Consider the following 25,621-nt stretch of genomic DNA (forward strand, 5'->3'; position numbering starts at 1 on the left):
TTTGCTGATTGCAATCATTCAAATTGCACTTTCTATTGTGAAAGATTGTTGATTACAGCTGTAGATCTGTGTGTGGTTCATGGTTAATTACTGGCACTATTCACAGTGAACAAAAACTGGCACAAACTGGCACAAAGTTCAATGTCTTCCCCGTCCCACTGGAATTACTTTTCAGCATAATCGAAAACAATGAGCTGCGTTTATCCGGTTTGTGTGTGTAGTTGTCGGCAGAAGACGACACTAGACAAATATGTGAGTGTGTTTTGTACTCGGCTAGACTGGCCTCAGACATTTGTGGATTCTCTGTTCGGGTGATTCTTTGAAGAGCAGCGATGACTCATCCATGGAGCAATGTGGCCCCTGCCCTCCGTCTGAGAGTTTAATATCATCCAATACTAGAAAGCAAATGCAAGCTGTTTGATTGAGCAGTACTTAATCTGTTATATTTGATTGTGCTGCATGTCATGATAGGATCTTCATTTCATGATGTAAACACTGACTGATGGAAGTGGCCCGGGTCGTGGTCTGTGACCTGGATCCGAAAGCCAATTCTGCTCTTAAAATGCTAAATTCTTGAAAATGACCAGTGCTAAACCAAGACTTAATTGGTTCTAAATAAGTAATGACTGGAGCAGCACGTGTGGCTCTGAAACCATCAGCTGCCAATGCCTGAGGAACTGTGTTGTTAAGACAGCTCTGATCTCTGGGTTTCCTGGTGCATTTTTGTGCTAAAGTTCACATAAAACCTTTTGGACACAACAATGTTTTGGATGTATTTCACCAGTGGAGACCTGGCACTTTTCTCTACTTTTTACAATTTACTTCTGCAAAGGTTATTGTATATATCTGCCAGCCGCATTTTACAATGTCGGCTTTTGGCCGTCGATCTAACGCTGATAAAAGCCGAAATCTCAGGAACCGGAATGATAGAGACTTTAAAGCTTTGAAATGATCCCTCCCACAACTTCCTAAGCCTCAGGGAAACTGAGAGACACGGCCATGAAAACGGTTTGTACAAGTTTGTTCACCTCGGATTGTATTTTATATATTTAAAGCAATAATAAATCCCTCCCGTAGTCCCTGTGGGGGTGATACAAGTGTTTATGGGAGGATTGGAGGGTCTTTCATCGCCCCCTGGTGTCTCTGGCCAGAAAACCACAATGCAACTTGACTGCCACCGGACCGGAGCCACCAACACACACTAATAGAATCACGAAGCAGAAGCGGCACCACAACATTGCAATGCGAGTCTGTCCCCCCCCTGTCCTCGTTATCCAGAGTGTTGCTGGTACCTCGAGACATTTTTTTTGTAATTCATGCAGTTCTTATATTTGAGGAGTTTCGTGGCGCTAGGCTAAAGCAAGGCTAGTGCATGTCTATGGTATCAGCTAGCCTGCATTAAAAACAGTGTGACCCACAGAGCACCTGAGGCAAATCACTGATGACACCAGACTAACCATATACATGTCTGTGTCCATAGAATCATTTAAAATAACGTATGTTTGAGCAGCATCAGCTTCGTGGTTGTATAAGCTACGCGGCGGCGGAGTGATCTGAGAGAAAATAGTCCCTCAAAATGCGATCCTTCATGTGATGCAGGTCAGTTATATTCCAAACATGATTCTATGGATAACTAGGAAATGAGGCCCCATGTCAAAAATCCTGAAACATCCCTTTAATACAGAAGGTGCAGTTACACGTGTGACCTGCGGTGGCAGTAGTGTGAATAAAATGGCCAACTTACATCTAACCCCTTTAAATCTGCTTCTAAAGATGCAAAATGTCGGGATCTGCGTAGGATTACATGTTTGGGCGTTAACTACTGGGAAAAAACAGTTTTACTTGACACGTCCCATTGGAGATGGAATATTTAGTTGTTTCCAGAAGATTTGTTTAATTGTGATTCATGTTAAAGGGACTAGAAGGAAGTTGTCATTTTTACACTCACTACTGCCACCTCAGGTGTTACGCATAACTGCAGGTTCTAAAAGCTTGTCTTTCTGAGTGACAGGGCAGGATTTCAGAGGCAGTTGTGGTGAACAGGTCTGGGCTCATTCTACACATTAGGACATGGAGGAACATGTAGGGTGGGAAATACTTAGTTTTATGTTCATGGTCATTATCGGGAAAATAAGCACCTTCAGGGCGAACCGGACCCGACGCGAAGCCGAGGGGTCCGGTTCGCCCTGAAGGTGACCAGCGTTCTAATAGATCCATGACATGATCCGCTTATTATTCGGCCATTTGCAACTGAACACACACAACATAAACTTCGTACACTTTTATGAAGGTCGAAAGGTTTATTTAATGACTTCCGCGACAAATAGTTCCCAAAGGTCTGTCCCCCCCCCCCCTTGTCGTGCGCCACCCTCTGCGCAGTCGTCTGCTCTCCAGCCTGCGCTATGAACCGCAAGATCTGGCCCTTACAGGGGCTAGATGCAAGTGACATAACAGCTTTGTGAGTGACAGGGCAGGGTTTTAGAGGCAGTTGTGCTGAACAGGTCTGAGCTCATTCTACACATGAGGACATGGAGGAACATGGAGGGCAGGGGGTGGAGGGATGATTTTCTTCATTGTAAAAAGACCAAGGGCCGAACCTGCCAATTTTAGCCCAAAGTAAAGCACCGTTTCCTACAAATGCCAGCATTGTCTGTCTATCGGGGAAAAAGTTTAGGTTCTATGATTTCTAAAGCAGGCACAGAAAAACAGGCTTTGATGCCGTCAGTCCAGGGACAACATTGAAGGAAGTGACTTTGTTGTTTTAGCTCAAATCAAATGACTTCTTTTTACAATTTTTTCCTCCATTTTTTCAGTGTATTGTTTATGTTTGCACCATTTCACCTAATCTTTTTTTCTTTTCTTATTTTTCCCAATTCGTTTTCCTGTTTTCCCAATAGTTTTTTCCTTCTTACTATTTTTAACCCTTTTCCATCGCCACATTTCCCCAAAAAATCCATATATTTTTCATATATTTCATGTTAGCATTCTCCGTTATTCATGTATTTATGGGCTGTTGAACCACTTTGCTCCTCTTTATGTCTGTGTATCTTTATTTAGTAGAAACTATTTTCATAATTCAGTATTTGTTAAAGTAGTTTTTGAATAATTAGAGAAAGTTTAGATTTTTTCAAAATTGTTTTGAAAATGTTAGCATCGTGCCAATGCTAACGGTTAGCTACAACGGCTGTTTTTTCACTTCTACTGAACAATCTGCTGTGAGAAAATATCCATATGGGCCTGATTTACACTTGACTTTATTTGTGTGATAAATAAGTTCATATTCCGCCAGAAAATGGCTAAAAAGAGTGAAAAATTGTGTTTCTCTAAAGATTCTATTTCCCCCTCGGCGAAGCCACGCCCCCTTCTATTAGGGCTGTGCAATTAATCGAAATTCGATTACAACAGTAAACGATTACAAAATTAGCATAATCGCAAAAAATCGCTTATAATTTTTTTTTTTCTTTTTTTTTTTTTCTTTTTTTTTAAATTCTATTATTTTTTTCAATTTTTTTTTTTCAATTTTTTTTTTTTTTGCAAAGCAGACTTTTCCCTTCGCTTTTCCCGTGCCACGGCTCATGCTTTTGTCTGACATAAAAACAAACGGCGCTGTGTGATGATGTCATCAGGCTGCGCTGCTCAGTTTGCTTGCGCAGGTGTGAGGGCTGGCCAGCAGGGGGCAGGTGTGAAACAGGGACCTCTCCTTAATCAAGGCGTACTTTGTCATTTTTTGGCTGGATTTTTGTCACTTTTTTGCTGGATTTTTGTCATTTTTTTTAATGGATTTTTGTCACTTTTTTGCTGAATTTTTGTCTTTTTCTGTTGGATTTTTCTAATTTTTTTGCTGGATTTTTTTCACTTTTGCTGGATTTTTTTAAAGGCAACAAATAATCGTTTGAATAATCGTGATTTCAATTATGACAAAAATAATCGTGATTATTATTTTTTCAATAATCGAGTCGCCCTACCTTCTATGACTAGATGCCGTCTGTATCTATCGGTCGACCTCTAGTTGTTTCATGGGAAATGCCCTCAGGGTTTCTATGGTAACGCGATACTAATGACTGGCTGCGGCTCTTAAATGATTGATTTTGATGTTGTTTAAACTTGAATCAGTGTCAGTTTGACAGAAGGAGGAGAGTGTTCAGGAGCAGAGCCGTCTCTATAGAAATGCATCCTGCGTTTGATTCAGCTCATGAAGACTTACCCTCAGTGCACAATGTGGAAGAAACAGAAAAGTTAAGAGTAAGGTCGAGGGGTAAAGATGTTGACCGTCTTGTGATGAAATAATGTCTTTTCTAGCACAGTGTGGTTGTAAATGCTGTGGTAATAAGACTCCGTGTTGGATGCAGGGTCTGGCCACATGAGCAGAGAAAGCCTCGCAGTCTCTATGGAAATGTCGCACACTGCAGGTCGTGTCATGAGTGGTGCAGCTACATACATCTCATTTGTTTTCATTAGCATTAGATTCTGCTGTGGTCGGAGAGAGCGCATGGTCAGTGTAGGTGGAAATGTGTCTTTTTTATTGTCACTTCTGTGGTTTCAACAGCTCGCATTAAAAGAAACAAAAACAATCTGACTGCGACACCTCTCTGACAAGTTTTTGTTGTTTGATTGATTTAATTTGTGATTCATGTCATAAAACAACAATGGAGTTCACCCACTGTGCACATTTTAGTCACATTTAGGGGCGTTGACATTTGGAAATAGACTGAAATATGAACTATTGCCTGAATAATTTGCTGCCTTTGTTATTTCCTAATCACACATATCTGTTTATTCATTTCTATTAAATGTTTGGCGACGTTAAGGAGCTGTTTACTTGTGGCCTGGTTTGGAAAGGGCATTTTTGCTCATTTTGCAAACTGTCGAGATGGGTTTCAGTTCAGTTACTTTTTCTGTTACGATAAGTTCTGCATCGACTCGTCATTCAGTAAGTCACAGATATACAATATATTTTTGGGGCTGTATTTATTGTCTGTACATTTGTTTGCATTTTTTTAACACATTTTTGTAATGTTGTGTAATGCTTAGGTTGCATTTAATAAGCTTTACTGTCATTTTGAAGCTTTGCCGTTTCTGTGGCGTTTATCGCAATATGTTCCTGACTCAATATATCGAACTTAAAATTCAGTTTTCGTGACAGGCCATCTGGAGGACGTTTCACTATTCAAAATACACAATATTCTGTTAATCTTCATTTCTAAATAAATTCTGTATAAATGTGACCATTTAATTCCTGAAGCAGCAATCCACATATGTCACCATTTTGTACCTCAAGTTTGGAATAGTGTCGTCAAAAACCCAAAGATTTGTGGGATTCCTGGTACTCCAAACAACAGAGACTTTAAAATGTAATGTTATGGGACTAGAGATGCACCGATCCAACGTTTTGGCTTCTGATACCGATACTGATACTGGGGGTTTGAGTAACTGCCGATATCCGATATGAACCGATACCAAGAGACTTTCTTAAACGGGGGGTATTCTGCAAAATGGACTTTTCAAGCTTTCCATCATGTTATTCTGTCACTCCCTCATTAAAAACATGGCTGAAGTGTTGCCTTGGCACATTCACGTATTTCTGAGTAATCTGTAAAAACTCTGATGGCGGCCATTTTAGGGATAGGTTTGCCTGAGTCCTCCTAGGAACGCCCCCACCTCCTGGAGACGCCTCCGAGCTTTGGTCACCAGCCGAGTAACCAACCACTGCTCCTCAGCAGAACCCCCTCCCCACTGATGCCACAGACAGCGTGTGGAGGGGGCGTGTCTAAAGGCTCAGAGGTTCTTAAAGAGACAGAGGCCTATTTCAAGACATTCACCACAGCCATTTTGAGAGAGACATTTTATACAAGGCAGTTATTCTAATTTACTGCATTTACAGACCAACAGAAGGTTTGTCATCATTGTAGTGAGATATAGACTGGTGCTGTGGGACTGACAAAAGCAGAACACCCCCTCTTTAAAAGTAGTTGCTGTGAGTGATAAAAATTGGTCATCTTTTCACCATTTTTTTTTTTAATCGATTATCAATTATGGTTATCTAAGAAACTGTAATGGAAAAACATTAAACGAGAAAAACATGACTTTTCTTCACTAAATAAATGACCGGCTATTTCAGTTCCATTATGAACAACTCACATGAATTGATCTGATCATTACAACTTCTAAAGCTGCGCACAGACCAAACACACCTAAAGCCCGCAGTTAGACGCCTGTCATGCCGCTAGCTTTAGCATGCTAATATGTTTGTGGAGGTTAAAACTAACTCAGCGGTTGAATTTTCCAGGTTCTTTAAAATGACCTACAGCAAATCCATACCCACATAGATTTAAGTCAGTGAAAGTTGTGTTTTTATAGCGCCAGAGCCAAAACTGGTATCGGATATTTGTAACCGATACCTACGGTGCATCCATAAATGGGACTTCACAGGAAAGCATTTTGCACATTATAGTGTGTTAGATAGATTTACCAGCTGTGACCAGCAGCTAATAGAGTTGTTCCGCGGCTCCTTTCTCTACTTTTGTGAATGGACAATGTTTGCTACTAAAAGTGGCGGCTTCCTAAACATTGGATCTTCAGGTTTAGTCTTGTCAGTGATTGAGCTGTATCTTACTACTTTCTGAAATGCTTTGGTGTTGCTGCGTTATTGTGGTCAGTGTACAGGAGGAGCAGAGCCAGCCGAGCGGTCTCTATGGAAATTGCTTTCGTCATATCACCCCTGGCCGCCACTGTGGGCTCAGTGTGGAGGAGACAGACCCTCGACAGCTCATAACCAAGAGTGGCCCTCCAGAAGATTGCCTGCTTTCACAGTCTGCCGGCACATTGAACCAACACACTTGTTTTTATCATAGAATCTGTTGCACAAGAGGTTTTTATTCTGTTACGTTGTTCCTCATTGTCACTTCAAAGACGGCGTTTAGATCTTGTTGTGTCTTGATCATAGGGCCAGGTTTGGACCGAAGTATTGTGAATGGGATTAGATTTAGATTAGATTGATTTGTGTTTTCACAGTTATTGTTGTGTCTCTTTAGGCCATTCCCAAAGTTTGAGACATCACATCCCCCTTATGGATCTGAAAGTCTCCCCCCCAATAACAATCTAAAAGTACATAAAAAGCAACATCAGTGGCTGTGAGCTACAGACTGGATTAAAGTCGTACATTATCGCAAATATTAGTACTTGTCCTTTCAAAATAATATTTTTTAATGCACTTGTTTTGTTGACATGCTTTGTGGGGCCCCTTGTAATGGCTATGAGGTCCCCCAGGGGAACCACTGCTTTAGGCAGGGGCGGGTCTAGAGGGGTGGACACCCCCAGTTAAGGTCTTGCCACTCCATTGATGTGATGTCTCACATCTGCTCTAGAATCACCTGGTGCTAACAGAGCTCATTCTCAGGACAAAGAATTATAACAACTTTAGAGCTAAACAAGGGGCCAGGAGCCAACTCCTGTGGCCCCCAAGATGATCAACCTTTTTTTTTTTTACAAAAGTTAAAACTTTCCCTGAGGTACGAGCTCCTCACTTATATTATGGACAATGCTACTATTTCTGTATTGTTGAATTTTGAGAGGCTCATCCTGCATTTAAAGCAAAACGTGCGCTATGAACATTTGCTTTTGTAAAATGTGCCACCTCAGAAGTGATCCTGACCCTGCTTTTCTAGATCCGCCCTTGGCTTTAGGCCATTGCTCACTCTAATAATGTTGATGCTAGTGTAATAAGAGTATTTGACATAAAAAAAAAAAAGAAGCACTTAAAGAGGGGGTGTTCTGCTTTTGTCAGTCCCATAGCACCAGTCTATATCACACTACAATGATGACAAACCTTCTGTTGGTCTGTAAATGCAGTAAATTAGAATAACTGCCTTGTATAAAATGTCTCTCTCAAAATGGCTGTAGTGAATGTCTTGAAATAGGCCTCTGTCTCTTTAAGAACCTCTGAGCCTTTAGACACGCCCCCTCCACACGCTGTCTGTGGCATCAGTGGGGAGGGGGTTCTGCTGAGGAGCAGTGGTTGGTTACTCGGCTGGTGACCAAAGCTCGGAGGCGTCTCCAGGAGGTGGGGGCGTTCCTAGGAGGACTCAGGCAAACCTATCCCTAAAATGGCCGCCATCAGAGTTTTTACAGATTACTCAGAAATACGTGAATGTGCCAAGGCAACACTTCAGCCATGTTTTTAATGAGGGAGGGACAGAATAACAGGATGGAAAGCTTGAAAAAGGCCATTTTGCAGAATACCCCCCTTTAACAATTGCCCATGCTGTTGGATTTGTTTTGTTGGGCGGAGCGATGCTGCTGCTTTGGGAAAATGAAAGCCCTTTGACGAGGCCTTTCTGTGGGACGCTCCCATGTTCTCCCAGTGTTGGCGTAGGTTTCCCTCTGGTCCAAACGTCAGGTGAGCCCATCGTGGCGGCACACGGAGTCACAGCCGCTCAGGACGAACCCTCCATCTGATTTTTGTTTTGTACAATTATATGGAAATAAAATGGAATTGACTTTCATATTATGAGTATATTCACAGCTTCTGCAGATGCTGAAACTTAAACAGCAATAATACACACAGCAGATACAAAAAATGTGTCATGGTCTGCTTTCTGTTGCCCTGTTTTAGTTTGTTTTCTTGTGTTTATGTCCTTGGTGTTTTATTTTCACATGTCTTTTTGCTCTGTTGTGATTTTCTGTTGGACTTCCCTCTCGTTATTGCCTGCCCCGCCCTAATGTGTCTCACCTGTGCCCCGTTTCCTCATGTATTTCTACCCCTGTGTTTCCCTTGTTCGTCGTCAGTTCATGTCTGAGTTTGGTTTTCAGTTGCTCCTGCTTTATTTTTGTTTTTTTGTCAGTTTCTTGTTTCTTGATTTTGCACATATTAAATCAGTTTTGTTGCAGTCTGCATTTTGGGCCATTTCTTTCTCATTTTTACTTTAAATCATGACAAAATGTCCTAAACAAAAAGGTCGTAGTAATCAAATAAAAAGAGAAATATTAACACCAACATCCGAACTCTTTCTGAATGTCATCCATGGCAGCAGTGTTTTGGTCTCCCATTGTTTCTTCATCATCTTCCCACCTGTAACTTCATGCGGCGCACTCGTGTGAGGCTTCCATCCAATTCCACCTGCTCCTCACCTGCTCCTCACCTGCTCCTCACCGCACCCCACACGCTGCTCTGACACGTTTCAAATCTAAAACACGAGAAGTCATTTATTTTCTGCTCATTTTCTCCTAATACGTGGCAAATGCTGGTGGTCAAAGTCGGCAAACAGTCTGATGACACAATTACAATAAATTCCTCAGCTCTGTTGCTCACACACGCTTAACATTCATTGATTTTTCTTCTTCTTCTTCTCTCCGTCAGAGTGGTAAAGCGGGAGCAGCATGCCTGGCCTCATAAACAAGGAGAGCAGGGCCGCGTTGCCCCTGAGCGTGTCAGACATCACGTCGTGTGTCCGCGGGTACACGCTGGCCATGACCGCCTCCATGACCTACGAAAACATCGAGGACCACGCGATCGAAGGCAAGTGCAGACCTCAGGGAGCGCCTGTGGAGGGGATTTACATTTCTATGTGCCCTCAGTCACGCACAAAGACCAAAGATGTTGTTAGCATTTGGCCTCTCCCAATGTATTCCTATAGCTCCAAACAAGAGTGAGGTTGAAAGCTTCCACCCTTGAGAAGATTCTTTTTGCTCTCGTAGTCACAACCTACTGCACCACTTGTTAATATAATGATAAAATAATGGAATATATTGTTCTGGGCTGGGGCGACTGCTGTTCTCCTGATCTGAGGAGTCCATTGTATAAAATAGGGCTGCAACTAACAGTTATTTTGGTAATCGATTACGTAAGGATTAAACAACGAGGAGCCTCCACTGTGTCGTGGTGTTCTTGACTCCGCGTCGTGCATTCTAACGTCTAACGCGGCTCCTCGTTGTTTAATCCGCTTATACCAGGGTCCCACAAACCTAACATTTATAATAAATGTGTTTTTCATTGACTAAAGTCACTAAATCTGCCAGACTACGGGACTATTTTGTGTGGGTTATTAGCCGGTCACTGAAGGCTGGTCTCAGAGCGAGTCATTCTCCGCAGCTATTACGAGGATCTCAGTCAGGCTCAACGACACAACATCAGCACAGAATCACAACACAACAGGACTAACCCGGAAACACTTTTCCCTGGAAGGAAACACCGATATGCGCCACTCGTGGGCAGGAGTTATTTACCTTTTACAAGGTTTAACCTGAAGCTAAAGCTAGCTAGCTCAACCAGCTCAACTGTTTATGGAAACAGCTGCGGTGGAGTCGCTCACACCTGGGCCCCCCCAACTCAAACTTTTATGTTTGACTTTACTAATCCAGACACAGATGCTTCAATGCAGGATCATTTTATGTACGTCTGAAAATGATGAATAGCCTTAACCGTTTCCAATAGAAATGTAAAGCTCATATGTTATTAACAGTAGCTAACCTAGCTGCTCACTCTCCTCTACAAACATTTAGCAAACACTAAATCCATCTCATACGTTCCTGTCAGTCACTAATTACGCCTTTATCTGACTCAGCTGTGTCAGGCGTTGCTATGGCGACGCCACAGCGGAGTGACATCCCAGTGATTTAACTACCGGACTACGTGTGCGGTTATACCAAAATAATGCACCAGCCAATCAGAGTCCAGTATTCACTCAGACCATGGTGTAACGTTAATTAATTAATCGCTTGGCTGTCAAAGGCGCATGAAAATAATAAAAATAATAATAATAATAATGCATTGTATTTCTTAGGCGCCTTTTAGACACTCAGGTGCCTCATCCACAAGTATCATTACACAACAATTAAAGACAGTTCAAATACAATGTTGAAAACACACAAAGCTCCAGTGGCTCCACTTGAGGACATTGATGGAATAAACTTGGTTTGCTCAAAGCTGCACATGAATAAAAGCATAGGTTTTTGTGCACAGGCCATTCCTCATTTGAAAGCTAAGAACCTCCAGAGTTCAGCCACTGAGCTGTAACGGCTGGAGGCTGCACTGGCACTCATTGGGACTTTATCAGGGACAGGAGCCAGGACTGAAGAAGTCCAGAGAGTGGAGCTCATTCTGCTCTGTGATTGGATCATTGTCCTGCCACTCAAACGGCAACGTGCAAAACACTCAGACCTTCACTACTGTTTGTGTTCGGGCTGAACGATATGGACAAAATTACATTTCTCGATGTTCATGTCAGATATCCCTATACGGGTTAGGTGAAAACCAGAAAAATAAAAACATCAAAATACAAGAGAGTGCAGTTTTATTGATGAAAATCTACGTTTATATCTTGCTTTTTCGATTTTAATTTTGAATGTTCACATCTCGATATTAATACGATAACAATCCATCTTTCAGCCCGAGTCTGTGTGTATCAGAAAATGATAAATGAAGTACTAAATCAGGCAGTCAGTGTACATTATCGTTAGTCGTTGGTGATTAATGGATTAGTTGTTTCAGTCTAAGTATAAAGACTGTGCATGAGGCGACTCCTACGTGGGTTTATACTAAAATAGCCTCCTTTATACCTCTCTCCCACCATCTTTTCTCTCTAGCTTTAATTGTGACCCCACTGTTGTCAAAAGTGTGGCTTTATAATGGAGACGTGCAGCTGAGTGTGGACATCTCGGCTCTTACTGAGACGCTGACATCCTGGTACCACTTTTCCTTACATTGAATTGAACACACGATCAGCCTGTAGTTGAAGGTGCTGGGGTGAGAAAGAGAACTATTACCAGTCAGACAGGCAATGGCACCCTAAATGAATTGAAGCGTTCCTCGTAAATAAGGAGGTTTTTGGAAAGGCTGCGACGTATCTAGCCTTGCTCTGATTGGTTGATGCCGTCTGTCAATCACGCCCACCGGCAAATCATTGAGATCATGCTGCTCCCAGACACCAGGTCTCTATGAAAAAGCCCTGAGGAGGAGCAGCTCGCCAGAGGTGTTTAACCTCTGAACTCCCGCCTGAACCCAGAGCATTTTCTCCAGTTCAGCTTTACCCAAATCCTGTAGGCCAGAGTAACACCTCAAGCTAAGATCTACAAAACTGAGAGAGGGGTAGGTTTACTATATGTTCTTTGAACTTCTTCCTACTCCTTTTGAGCACAAAGTCTTGTTTTGTATTTTTTCTTTCTGTAAAATGTTGACATACTTTTTCTGCTCAAATGAATAAATAAATGAAAAAAAACAAAACATTTAAATGTATCTTTTTCCTCACATAATCAAATTTTTTCCATTTTTTTTTTGGGGGGGGGGGTATTCAACTCATTTTTGTAACTTTTTTTGTCACATTTTTGTCACATTTTTTGTAATTTTTTTGGCTTTTTCATGTCATTTTTTTGGTCATTTTTTGTCAATGTTTTCTCACTTTTTTGTCACATCTTCATCATTGTTTTCGTCTCAGTTCTGTTGCTATTTTCTCACCTTTTTTCCAGAAGCTTTTGGATTGGGGTAAAGCCAAAATGGAGAAAATGTGCTCGGTTCAGGTGGGAGTTAAGGGGTTAAGGCACTTTTGAAGAAGGAATACATATACTATTAAGACATTGTTTGTCTTCCTTTGGCCAGGCCCACCGCTGTCTGTTACACATATCTTGTCAGAACTTTTAAAGATAGTCTGAATTCAAGTATGTCGGTAAATGTTGTTTGTGTTGTAGGAATCTTCATCTACCCCCTGGAGGAGAATGCCATAGTGGTTGGTTTCGAGGCCATGATCTCCACTCAGATCATCACTTTGCAGATCAAAGACAAGGCCAAGCTGGAGGACGTCCACCAGGACTGCTGCAGCACGCTGAACGGAGCGCTGCACAGCTGTGGCGGTGCGTCACACTCATGTCTTCACAAAACTCCTGTCTTATATCTCATATCAACACATGCTACACTAGCAGCACGCTGAACGGAGCGCTGCACAGCTGTGGCGGTGCGTCACACTCATGTCTTCACAAAACTCCTGTCTTATACGCTTCGAATTAAGACTAGAAAGGGAGAGGGAGGGAGGAAGGAGACGAGAAGTGAGGCCATTAACCTCTATCACCCGCCTTAACATAGATATCAACACTTTTTTCAGTATCCATGCGACATCATCATTATAAACTATGCAATAAAAAATTCATAATGTGCACAACAGGGCTCAAGACTAACTTTTATTTTAGTAGCGCTGGCGCTACCAACTTTTTCATTTGGTCGCACAGACAATATTTTGGTCGCACAGACTCGAGACACAATATCAAAATTCACCATTTTAATAAATTAAAACAAGGACAGTTATAAACATGTTCGAAATAACTTATAATTGATCCTAACAATGATTAAAATAGTGTTAAAACTTTTTAAAGTAATAGTGATTTTATATAGTTTTATATATATATATATATTTTTTGCATTGTTCTGCTTTAATTTTGTGTTTTCAATCCATTATTATTCATCTTCCTTGACAATTGCTTGTCTCTTTCTTTCCAAATCTGCAATATCACTGTCACTTGCAGGATATTCACTTATAAAATTATGTATTACTGCCAATTAAGACGTATTAATCACAGGCAAAAAGTACCTGTTTTAGTCTAAAGCCTAAATAAAATACAGGAGCTGAATCTGCTGCGGCTGAGGGGGAGGGCGGGTCACAAGAGCAGCTGTTAGCTCTCCGTTAGCTTTAGGTTAGCTCTCTGTTAGCTTTATGTTAGCTCTCCGTTAGCTTTATGTTAGCTTTACGTTAGCTCTCCGTTAGCTTTACATTTGCGCTCTGAAACAAGCTTTTTCTGACCGCGAGGAGATCAGAGCGAGCTCAGGTAGGAACATAAACCGCTGAACTCTTTCTGCTCCTGTCTCCTCCTCTCCAGTCGCTCCTGTCTCCTCCTCTCCAGTCGCTCCTGCCTCCTCCTCTCCAGTCGCTCCTGTCTCCTCCTCTCCAGTCGCTCCTGTCTCCTCTCGTGCGCGCGCTTCTGTCTGACCTGCGCTCTTGAGCTCGCCGCTCGGCTGCAGCGCTACCGCCCCAAATGGCGAACATAAAAGTGAAAATAGATACTTCTTTGGGGAATAAACTGTCGGAAAGTGCGCATTGGCAGAAGATAATAGAAGGTTAATTCATGTCGGGACACGTGGCTTCTGTTGCTGTCTGTATTTCACCTGTCCCTCGGACCAACAGGGAGAGCGGGACACTTGCCTGGACAAAACGTTTAGCGTAAACTACCAGCTGACTTCTTCAATAATAGTGAAAGCTTGGGTGGTGCGTGCGTGTTTGTGCAGTGTGTGTGTGTTCTCAGAGAAGTGCTCTGGAGACGCTGTTTATAACGTCATTTGCAGCACTCCTCATAAAGCCTATTAGACTTTTTTTTTTTTTTTGCTCGCACAGGTGCTACCACTTATTTTTTTTACTCGCACATTCTCTAAAAATAGTCGCATATGCGAGCATTTTGGTCGCAGTCTAGAACCCTGCACAAATACCATATATTTACCTTTTTCTAAACAAACTGCTTAATCTGACCTCGCTGTAATTACAGATCCACTGATATGTTTATTCCATGGCCATTGTCTGTGAAATATTCATGACTCTTGACTGCATGTTGATGAATATTGACAATGAAATCCAGAGCAATAACCTCTGCTGACTGTGGGACCAGGGGCTCAGGTTTTCCCCCCCCCATTTCCGAGGTTTTAATGTAGATCTCCGCTCGTGCTTTCAGGCAACCGATGTGTGAAGCCGGCCTCAGAGACCCATTATGTAAAGTCATTATCTAATAATAATAGAGAAGGGGAAGGAAGTGCCCACATGGATTTCTGACAGCTTAAAGCACAATGAAAACCATTTGACAAGAATGTGAGGACTATATACAGCATATTAACACACTCATGTAAAAGAACATGGAGGAAGGAATTAAATGTAGCGGTTCAGTTTTGAATGTTATACAAATGGGACGGGATGTGCACTTTTATCTCACATTGTTATCGAGGCGCCTAAAAGTGGTAATACATTTACACTTCCAAAGTCAACCACCTGGTAATGTATATATTATTGTTTGTCAAGTCCCTCAGCAACTAAGCAGAGCCCCACATTGACCAAAGAGACTGTGATCCAGCCTGCCAGGTCCGATCAGGAGGAGGGGGCGCTGGATCATACATTCACTCCATCTCCTCACTCTTCAAACCTACAGACTGTCACTAAAGGGGCATTGACTTTCTAGAGCTTTTAACCGCGTCGTCGTGACCAGAGGTCGACTGATGAGGCGTTTCTGAGCCCGACGTGCACGGCTGATACAATCCTGTGTGTGAGGCTTCCACACTGTCAAATGTGTCGCTGTCGCCTGTGAAAGTGGAGGGAGCTTTATTAGAGGCTGAGTTATTCAGGACATTCATGTTTAGAAGCTTGTTTTAAAGGCAAAACATTGGGGGAGGGGCTTATGGTAGCTCACGTGGAGGATCAGGAAGTGAAATGTTTTAGATTGTGTAAGATAGTGATAAAGATGTTAATACCTAATACCTGGAAAAAGCAGAATACACACTTATGCAAACATATTTCACGTTAGTTTAGGCAAACTATTATATGAAACTAAAGGTGTTTTAGTTGGAGCCAAACGTTTATGATGTGATTGTTTACATTACTGTAGTGAAAACTGTTGATTCAATGTCTTATGTTACTAATATTTCAGACTTAAATTCTAAATAGCTCTTCAAGGAAAACACACCTTTGTGATTTTTTTCAGAAAGTGATGGTTTTCAAACTAAGTTATACTTTTTGTCATTTGTTTATTGGTGTGTTTGGTCGGGACAGTCATGTTAATGAACACATGCATGTAAACACGCCCCCCATGCGCACTCACACACTCTCATTCAACCTGGCCTATGTTTAGTGGTGGGAAACCGGAGTACCCGGAGAAAACCTACACAGACACAGGAGCAAACTCTACACAGAAAGGCCCCGTCCAGGTGGGAATTGAACCCAGGACCTTCTAGCTGTGAAGCGCTAACTGCTGCACTACAGGTGGCACAGCAGCGCAATACAGTATTACAATACAGTATTACAATACAGTATTACAATACAGTATTACAATACAGTATTACAATACAGTATTACAATACAGTATTACAATACAGTATTACAATACAGTATTACAATACAGTATTACAATACAGTATTACAATACAGTATTACAATACAGTATTACAATACAGTATTTCATTACAGTATTACATTACAGTATTACATTACAGTATTACATTACAGTATTACAAGTTTGTGTGTTTAATATTATTGTCATTTCATGATTTCATTGACTTTTTAATTTTTTCAATGGGACGATGCACATTAATGAACAGACATCAAGTGCTGTAAATATGCTGGAATTAGCTCAGAGCTCACTTCCATCCGCAGCCCCCCAGGGGGTAAAACATAGCACCGACACAGAACATGAGTGCTGCATGTTATCAGCATCATCCTGCATTAACCCTAACCCCCCCCTGTAGGACACATAGTTCATCAGTCTCATCCTGCACTAACCCTAACCCCCCCCTGTAGGACACATAGTTCATCAGCATCATCCTGCACTAACCCTAACCCCCCCCTGTAGGACACATAGTTCATCAGTCTCATCCTGCACTAACCCTAACCCCCCCCTGTAGGACACATAGTTCATCAGTCTCATCCTGCACTAACCCTAACCCCCCCCTGTAGGACACATAGTTCATCAGCATCATCCTGCACTAACCCTAACCCCCCCCTGTAGGACACATAGTTCATCAGTCTCATCCTGCACTAACCCTAACCCCCCCCTGTAGGACACATAGTTCATCAGCATCATCCTGCACTAACCCTAACCCCCCCCTGTAGGACACATAGTTCATCAGTCTCATCCTGCACTAACCCTAACCCCCCCCTGTAGGACACATAGTTCATCAGTCTCATCCTGCACTAACCCTAACCCCCCCCTGTAGGACACATAGTTCATCAGCATCATCCTGCACTAACCCTAACCCCCCCCTGTAGGACACATAGTTCATCAGCATCATCCTGCACTAACCCTAACCCCCCCCTGTAGGACACATAGTTCATCAGTCTCATCCTGCACTAACCCCCCCCCCCCCCTGTAGGACACATAGTTCATCAGTCTCATCCTGCACTAACCCTAACCCCCCCCCCCCTGTAGGACACATAGTTCATCAGTCTCATCCTGCACTAACCCTAACCCCCCCCTGTAGGACACATAGTTCATCAGTCTCATCCTGCACTAACCCTAACCCCCCCCCCCTGTAGGACACATAGTTCATCAGTCTCATCCTGCATTAACCCTAACCCCCCCCTGTAGGACACATAGTTCATCAGTCTCATCCTGCACTAACCCCCCCCCCCTGTAGGACACATAGTTCATCAGTCTCATCCTGCACTAACCCTAACCCCCCCCCCTGTAGGACACATAGTTCATCAGTCTCATCCTGCACTAACCCCCCCCCCCCCTGTAGGACACATAGTTCATCAGTCTCATCCTGCACTAACCCCCCCCCCCCTGTAGGACACATAGTTCATCAGTCTCATCCTGCACTAACCCTAACCCCCCCCCCCTGTAGGACACATAGTTCATCAGTCTCATCCTGCACTAACCCTAACCCCCCCCTGTAGGACACATAGTTCATCAGTCTCATCCTGCATTAACCCTAACCCCCCCCTGTAGGACACATAGTTCATCAGTCTCATCCTGCACTAACCCCCCCCCCTGTAGGACACATAGTTCATCAGTCTCATCCTGCACTAACCCTAACCCCCCCCCCTGTAGGACACATAGTTCATCAGCATCATCCTGCACTAACCCTAACCCCCCCCTGTAGGACACATAGTTCATCAGTCTCATCCTGCACTAACCCCCCCCCCTGTAGGACACATAGTTCATCAGTCTCATCCTGCACTAACCCTAACCCCCCCCCCTGTAGGACACATAGTTCATCAGCATCATCCTGCACTAACCCTAACCCCCCCCTGTAGGACACATAGTTCATCAGTCTCATCCTGCACTAACCCTAACCCCCCCCTGTAGGACACATAGTTCATCAGTCTCATCCTGCACTAACCCTAACCCCCCCCCTGTAGGACACATAGTTCATCAGCATCATCCTGCACTAACCCTAACCCCCCCCTGTAGGACACATAGTTCATCAGTCTCATCCTGCACTAACCCTAACCCCCCCCTGTAGGACACATAGTTCATCAGTCTCATCCTGCACTAACCCTAACCCCCCCCCCCTGTAGGACACATAGTTCATCAGTCTCATCCTGCACTAACCCTAACCCCCCCCCCTGTAGGACACATAGTTCATCAGTCTCATCCTGCACTAACCCTAACCCCCCCCCCCTGTAGGACACATAGTTCATCAGCATCATCCTGCACTAACCCTAACCCCCCCCTGTAGGACACATAGTTCATCAGTCTCATCCTGCACTAACCCTAACCCCCCCCTGTAGGACACATAGTTCATCAGTCTCATCCTGCACTAACCCTAACCCCCCCCCCTGCAGGACACATAGTTCATCAGTCTCATCCTGCACTAACCCTACCCCCCCCTGTAGGACACATAGTTCATCAGTCTCATCCTGCACTAACCCCCCCCCCCCCCCTGTAGGACACATAGTTCATCAGTCTCATCCTGCACTAACCCTAACCCCCCCCCTGTAGGACACATAGTTCATCAGTCTCATCCTGCACTAACCCCCCCCCCCTGCAGGACACATAGTTCATCAGTCTCATCCTGCACTAACCCTAACCCCCCCCCTGTAGGACACATAGTTCATCAGTCTCATCCTGCACTAACCCCCCCCCCCCCCCTGTAGGACACATAGTTCATCAGTCTCATCCTGCACTAACCCTACCCCCCCCTGTAGGACACATAGTTCATCAGTCTCATCCTGCACTAACCCCCCCCCCCCCCTGTAGGACACATAGTTCATCAGTCTCATCCTGCACTAACCCTAACCCCCCCCTGTAGGACACATAGTTCATCAGTCTCATCCTGCACTAACCCTAACCCCCCCCCCCTGTAGGACACATAGTTCATCAGTCTCATCCTGCACTAACCCCCCCCCCCCCTGTAGGACACATAGTTCATCAGTCTCATCCTGCACTAACCCCCCCCCCCCCCCTGTAGGACACATAGTTCATCAGTCTCATCCTGCACTAACCCTAACCCCCCCCCCCCCCCCCCCCCTGTAGGACACATAGTTCATCAGTCTCATCCTGCACTAACCCCCCCCCCCCCCTGTAGGACACATAGTTCATCAGTCTCATCCTGCACTGACCCTAACCCCCCCCCTGTAGGACACATAGTTCATCAGTCTCATCCTGCACTAACCCTAACCCCCCCCTGTAGGACACATAGTTCATCAGTCTCATCCTGCACTAACCCTAACCCCCCCCCCCCTGTAGGACACATAGTTCATCAGTCTCATCCTGCACTAACCCCCCCCCCCCCTGTAGGACACATAGTTCATCAGTCTCATCCTGCACTAACCCCCCCCCCCCCCCCTGTAGGACACATAGTTCATCAGTCTCATCCTGCACTAACCCCCCCCCCCCCCTGTAGGACACATAGTTCATCAGTCTCATCCTGCACTAACCCCCCCCCCCCCCCTGTAGGACACATAGTTCATCAGTCTCATCCTGCACTAACCCTAACCCCCCCCTGTAGGACACATAGTTCATCAGCATCATCCTGCACTAACCCTAACCCCCCCCTGTAGGACACATAGTTCATCAGTCTCATCCTGCACTAACCCCCCCCCCCCTGTAGGACACATAGTTCATCAGTCTCATCCTGCACTAACCCCCCCCCCCCCCTGTAGGACACATAGTTCATCAGTCTCATCCTGCACTGACCCCTACCCCCCCCCTGTAGGACACATAGTTCATCAGTCTCATCCTGCACTAACCCTAACCCCCCCCTGTAGGACACATAGTTCATCAGTCTCATCCTGCACTAACCCTAACCCCCCCCTGTAGGACACATAGTTCATCAGTCTCATCCGCACTAACCCTAACCCCCCCCCTGTAGGACACATAGTTCATCAGTCTCATCCTGCACTAACCCCCCCCCCCCTGTAGGACACATAGTTCATCAGTCTCATCCTGCATTAACCCTAACCCCCCCCTGTAGGACACATAGTTCATCAGTCTCATCCTGCATTAACCCTAACCCCCCCCTGTAGGACACATAGTTCATCAGTCTCATCCTGCATTAACCCTAACCCCCCCCTGTAGGACACATAGTTCATCAGTCTCATCCTGCACTAACCCCCCCCCTGTAGGACACATAGTTCATCAGTCTCATCCTGCACTAACCCTAACCCCCCCCCCTGTAGGACACATAGTTCATCAGTCTCATCCTGCACTAACCCTAACCCCCCCTGTAGGACACATAGTTCATCAGTCTCATCCTGCACTAACCCTAACCCCCCCCTGTAGGACACATAGTTCATCAGTCTCATCCTGCACTAACCCTAACCCCCCCCCCCCTGTAGGACACATAGTTCATCAGTCTCATCCTGCACTAACCCTAACCCCCCCCTGTAGGACACATAGTTCATCAGTCTCATCCTGCACTAACCCTAACCCCCCCCCTGTAGGACACATAGTTCATCAGTCTCATCCTGCACTAACCCTAACCCCCCCCCTGTAGGACACATAGTTCATCAGTCTCATCCTGCACTAACCCTAACCCCCCCCCTGTAGGACACATAGTTCATCAGTCTCATCCTGCACTAACCCTAACCCCCCCCTGTAGGACACATAGTTCATCAGCATCATCCTGCACTAACCCCCCCCCCCCCCCTGTAGGACACATAGTTCATCAGCATCATCCTGCACTAACCCCCCCCCCCCCCTGTAGGACACATAGTTCATCAGTCTCATCCTGCACTAACCCTAACCCCCCCCCTGTAGGACACATAGTTCATCAGTCTCATCCTGCACTAACCCTAACCCCCCCCCCCCCCCCCCTGTAGGACACATAGTTCATCAGTCTCATCCTGCACTAACCCTAACCCCCCCCCTGTAGGACACATAGTTCATCAGCATCATCCTGCACTAACCCCCCCCCCCCCCTGTAGGACACATAGTTCATCAGTCTCATCCTGCACTAACCCCCCCCCTGTAGGACACATAGTTCATCAGTCTCATCCTGCACTAACCCCCCCCCCCCCTGTAGGACACATAGTTCATCAGTCTCATCCTGCACTAACCCCCCCCCCCTGTAGGACACATAGTTCATCAGTATCATCCTGCACTAACCCCCCCCCCTGTAGGACACATAGTTCATCAGTCTCATCCTGCACTAACCCTAACCCCCCCCCTGTAGGACACATAGTTCATCAGTCTCATCCTGCACTAACCCTAACCCCCCCCCTGTAGGACACATAGTTCATCAGTCTCATCCTGCACTAACCCCCCCCCCCCCTGTAGGACACATAGTTCATCAGTCTCATCCTGCACTAACCCCCCCCCCCCCTGTAGGACACATAGTTCATCAGTCTCATCCTGCACTAACCCTAACCCCCCCCCTGTAGGACACATAGTTCATCAGTCTCATCCCGCACTAACCCTAACCCCCCCCCCTGTAGGACACATAGTTCATCAGTCTCATCCTGCACTAACCCTAACCCCCCCCCTGTAGGACACATAGTTCATCAGTCTCATCCCGCACTAACCCTAACCCCCCCCCCTGTAGGACACATAGTTCATCAGTCTCATCCTGCACTAACCCTAACCCCCCCTGTAGGACACATAGTTCATCAGTCTCATCCTGCACTAACCCTAACCCCCCCCCTGTAGGACACATAGTTCATCAGTCTCATCCCGCACTAACCCTAACCCCCCCCTGTAGGACACATAGTTCATCAGCATCATCCTGCACTAACCCCCCCCCCTGTAGGACACATAGTTCATCAGTCTCATCCTGCACTAACCCCCCCCCCCTGTAGGACACATAGTTCATCAGTCTCATCCCGCACTAACCCTAACCCCCCCCTGTAGGACACATAGTTCATCAGCATCATCCTGCACTAACCCCCCCCCCTGTAGGACACATAGTTCATCAGTCTCATCCTGCACTAACCCCCCCCCCTGTAGGACACATAGTTCATCAGTCTCATCCTGCACTAACCCCCCCCCCTGTAGGACACATAGTTCATCAGTCTCATCCTGCACTAACCCCCCCCCTGTAGGACACATAGTTCATCAGTCTCATCCTGCACTAACCCTAACCCCCCCCTGTAGGACACATAGTTCATCAGTCTCATCCTGCATTAACCCCCCCCTGTAGGACACATAGTTCATCAGTCTCATCCTGCATTAACCCTAACCCCCCCCTGTAGGACACATAGTTCATCAGTCTCATCCTGCACTAACCCCCCCCCCCCTGTAGGACACATAGTTCATCAGTCTCATCCTGCACTAACCCCCCCCCCCCTGTAGGACACATAGTTCATCAGTCTCATCCTGCACTAACCCTAACCCCCCCCTGTAGGACACATAGTTCATCAGTCTCATCCTGCATTAACCCTAACCCCCCCCCCCCTGTAGGACACATAGTTCATCAGTCTCATCCTGCATTAACCCTAACCCCCCCCCCCCTGTAGGACACATAGTTCATCAGTCTCATCCTGCACTAACCCTAACCCCCCCCTGTAGGACACATAGTTCATCAGTCTCATCCTGCATTAACCCTAACCCCCCCCCCCCTGTAGGACACATAGTTCATCAGTCTCATCCTGCATTAACCCTAACCCCCCCCCCCCTGTAGGACACATAGTTCATCAGTCTCATCCTGCATTAACCCTAACCCCCCCCCCTGTAGGACACATAGTTCATCAGTCTCATCCTGCACTAACCCTAACCCCCCCCTGTAGGACACATAGTTCATCAGTCTCATCCTGCACTAACCCCCCCCCCCCCCTGTAGGACACATAGTTCATCAGTCTCATCCTGCACTAACCCTAACCCCCCCCCCCCCCCCCTGTAGGACACATAGTTCATCAGTCTCATCCTGCACTGACCCTACCCCCCCCCCCCCCCCTGTAGGACACATAGTTCATCAGTCTCATCCTGCACTAACCCTAACCCCCCCCCTGTAGGACACATAGTTCATCAGTCTCATCCTGCACTAACCCTAACCCCCCCCTGTAGGACACATAGTTCATCAGTCTCATCCTGCACTAACCCCCCCCCCCTGTAGGACACATAGTTCATCAGTCTCATCCTGCACTAACCCTAACCCCCCCCCCCTGTAGGACACATAGTTCATCAGTCTCATCCTGCACTAACCCCCCCCCTGTAGGACACATAGTTCATCAGTCTCATCCTGCACTAACCCCCCCCCCCCCTGTAGGACACATAGTTCATCAGTCTCATCCTGCACTAACCCTAACCCCCCCCCCTGTAGGACACATAGTTCATCAGTCTCATCCTGCACTAACCCCCCCCCTGTAGGACACATAGTTCATCAGTCTCATCCTGCACTAACCCTAACCCCCCCCCTGTAGGACACATAGTTCATCAGTCTCATCCTGCACTAACCCTAACCCCCCCCTGTAGGACACATAGTTCATCAGCATCATCCTGCACTAACCCTAACCCCCCCTGTAGGACACATAGTTCATCAGTCTCATCCTGCACTAACCCTAACCCCCCCCTGTAGGACACATAGTTCATCAGCATCATCCTGCACTAACCCTAACCCCCCCCTGTAGGACACATAGTTCATCAGTCTCATCCTGCACTAACCCTAACCCCCCCCTGTAGGACACATAGTTCATCAGTCTCATCCTGCACTAACCCTAACCCCCCCCTGTAGGACACATAGTTCATCAGCATCATCCTGCACTAACCCTAACCCCCCCCTGTAGGACACATAGTTCATCAGCATCATCCTGCACTAACCCTAACCCCCCCCTGTAGGACACATAGTTCATCAGCATCATCCTGCACTAACCCTAACCCCCCCCTGTAGGACACATAGTTCATCAGTCTCATCCTGCACTAACCCTAACCCCCCCCTGTAGGACACATAGTTCATCAGTCTCATCCTGCACTAACCCTAACCCCCCCCTGTAGGACACATAGTTCATCAGCATCATCCTGCACTAACCCTAACCCCCCCCTGTAGGACACATAGTTCATCAGTCTCATCCTGCACTAACCCTAACCCCCCCCTGTAGGACACATAGTTCTGGACGAGGACATGGAGCGGACCGTGTTGGTGGTGAACCTCGGCACCATCCCTCCCATGGAGACTGTGCACGTCCTGGTGAGCACCTCCTCTGAGCTCCGCACTCTGCCCAGCGGAGGCATCAAAGTCTGCTCCCCCCCGGTCTGCACGCCCCGGGTCCAGAGGAGCATCAACGAGGAGCAGGGCCTGTCCCCCAACTTCTCCAGGACGTAAGTCAGGACCATGAGGATGGGGTTTTTCTGAAGCTAAAGCATCTTATTAAATCAGTCTGTTCTGGGGGGGTTTCAGAACACACAGACAAAGCAGTGCCTCCAGTCCTCATGACCCGCTGCCCACGTACCCTCACCAGAGCCTGGTCTCGCTGCTGGAGGAGGAGACCATCAACTCCATGGACTACGAGTTCAACTTCCAACTGGAGATCAGAGCTCCCTATCTCCTGGCAGGTCAGTGTGTTTCACATGTTTCTGTTTCTGTGCTGTTCACGGCTGTTAACGCCAACATATCTAACACCACACAATCTGCCCGTTCTTAGGAATACATATATTAGTTTAAGAATAAAGAATGAAAATAGTGTTGTGAATCCTTTTGAATTCACTGCAGAGAATATTGAAGTCAATGGGCTGGAAATCCGTTGAATTTCCCAAATCAAGGGGGTCATTTACGAAGCAGGTGCTAAAAAGGAGCAAAGTAAAGCATCGCTTTGTACAAATGCCTGTGTTGTCATAATTAGTGTTTTGATAAGAAAATTCTAAAGGAATAGACAGTATTTTCCACATTTCAAGAGTACGTTAACAGGCATTTGATCTTGCATATGTGTAATAAGGGCCAGAGGTTCTATGGTAGAGGGCCGGTTTTGGCCCCTGGGCCTGACGTTGCTTACCCCTGAGCTCAGACCTGTTCACCACAACTGCCTCTAAAATCCTGCACCGTCACTTAAAAAGGTGTGACTTAGGCTCCGGAGAGCTTAATATAGAGACTGCAGTTCCACGTAAGACCTGAGGTGGCAGTAGTGAGTATAAAATGACCAACTTGCATCCAGCCCCTTTAAAGAAAATGATATAGATAAACATAGAAATATACAGACACTGGCAGGTGAACAGTCTCGTGGCTCCTCGCGCTGTCACCAGTGTTCACAGACGCCGCAGATTTCATAAGGATTAAGGACATTACAAGAACATGGACTCGTGGAGCCTTTTTAATGAACTGCAGCTCAATGTAGAGCCTCTATGATTCCGCACACTGAACTGCATTATATTGTTAGTACCTGCTTCTCCAACATACTCATTTCATGCACAATTTTCCTTCACACAGTCGAGATAAACACGACTGCACTCGTTAAACTAAATCTATAGCATTCAAATTTTGGGCATTGTGGCAAAATAGCCTTTGTTTGCATTTTCATCA

General features: G+C 45.7%; 1 protein-coding gene across 1 annotated transcript in view; it reads left to right on the forward strand.

The window, feature by feature from the left end:
- Positions 1–12,650: 12,650 nt before the first annotated feature.
- Positions 12,651–25,621, forward strand: part of LOC306964362 (von Willebrand factor A domain-containing protein 5B1-like) — a gene marked incomplete at both ends in the record, with an annotated part of 71,941 nt that continues 58,970 nt past the window's right edge. The window contains 3 exons of the mRNA XM_079558354.1: positions 12,651–12,840; positions 24,207–24,426; positions 24,506–24,660. Of these exons, the coding sequence (XP_079414480.1) occupies positions 12,651–12,840; positions 24,207–24,426; positions 24,506–24,660 (565 nt within the window). The remainder of the gene's footprint in view (positions 12,841–24,206; positions 24,427–24,505; positions 24,661–25,621) is intronic.

This window comes from Gobius niger, assembly GCF_951799975.1.
Source record: "Gobius niger genome assembly, chromosome: 6".
NCBI lineage: Eukaryota > Metazoa > Chordata > Actinopteri > Gobiiformes > Gobiidae > Gobius > Gobius niger.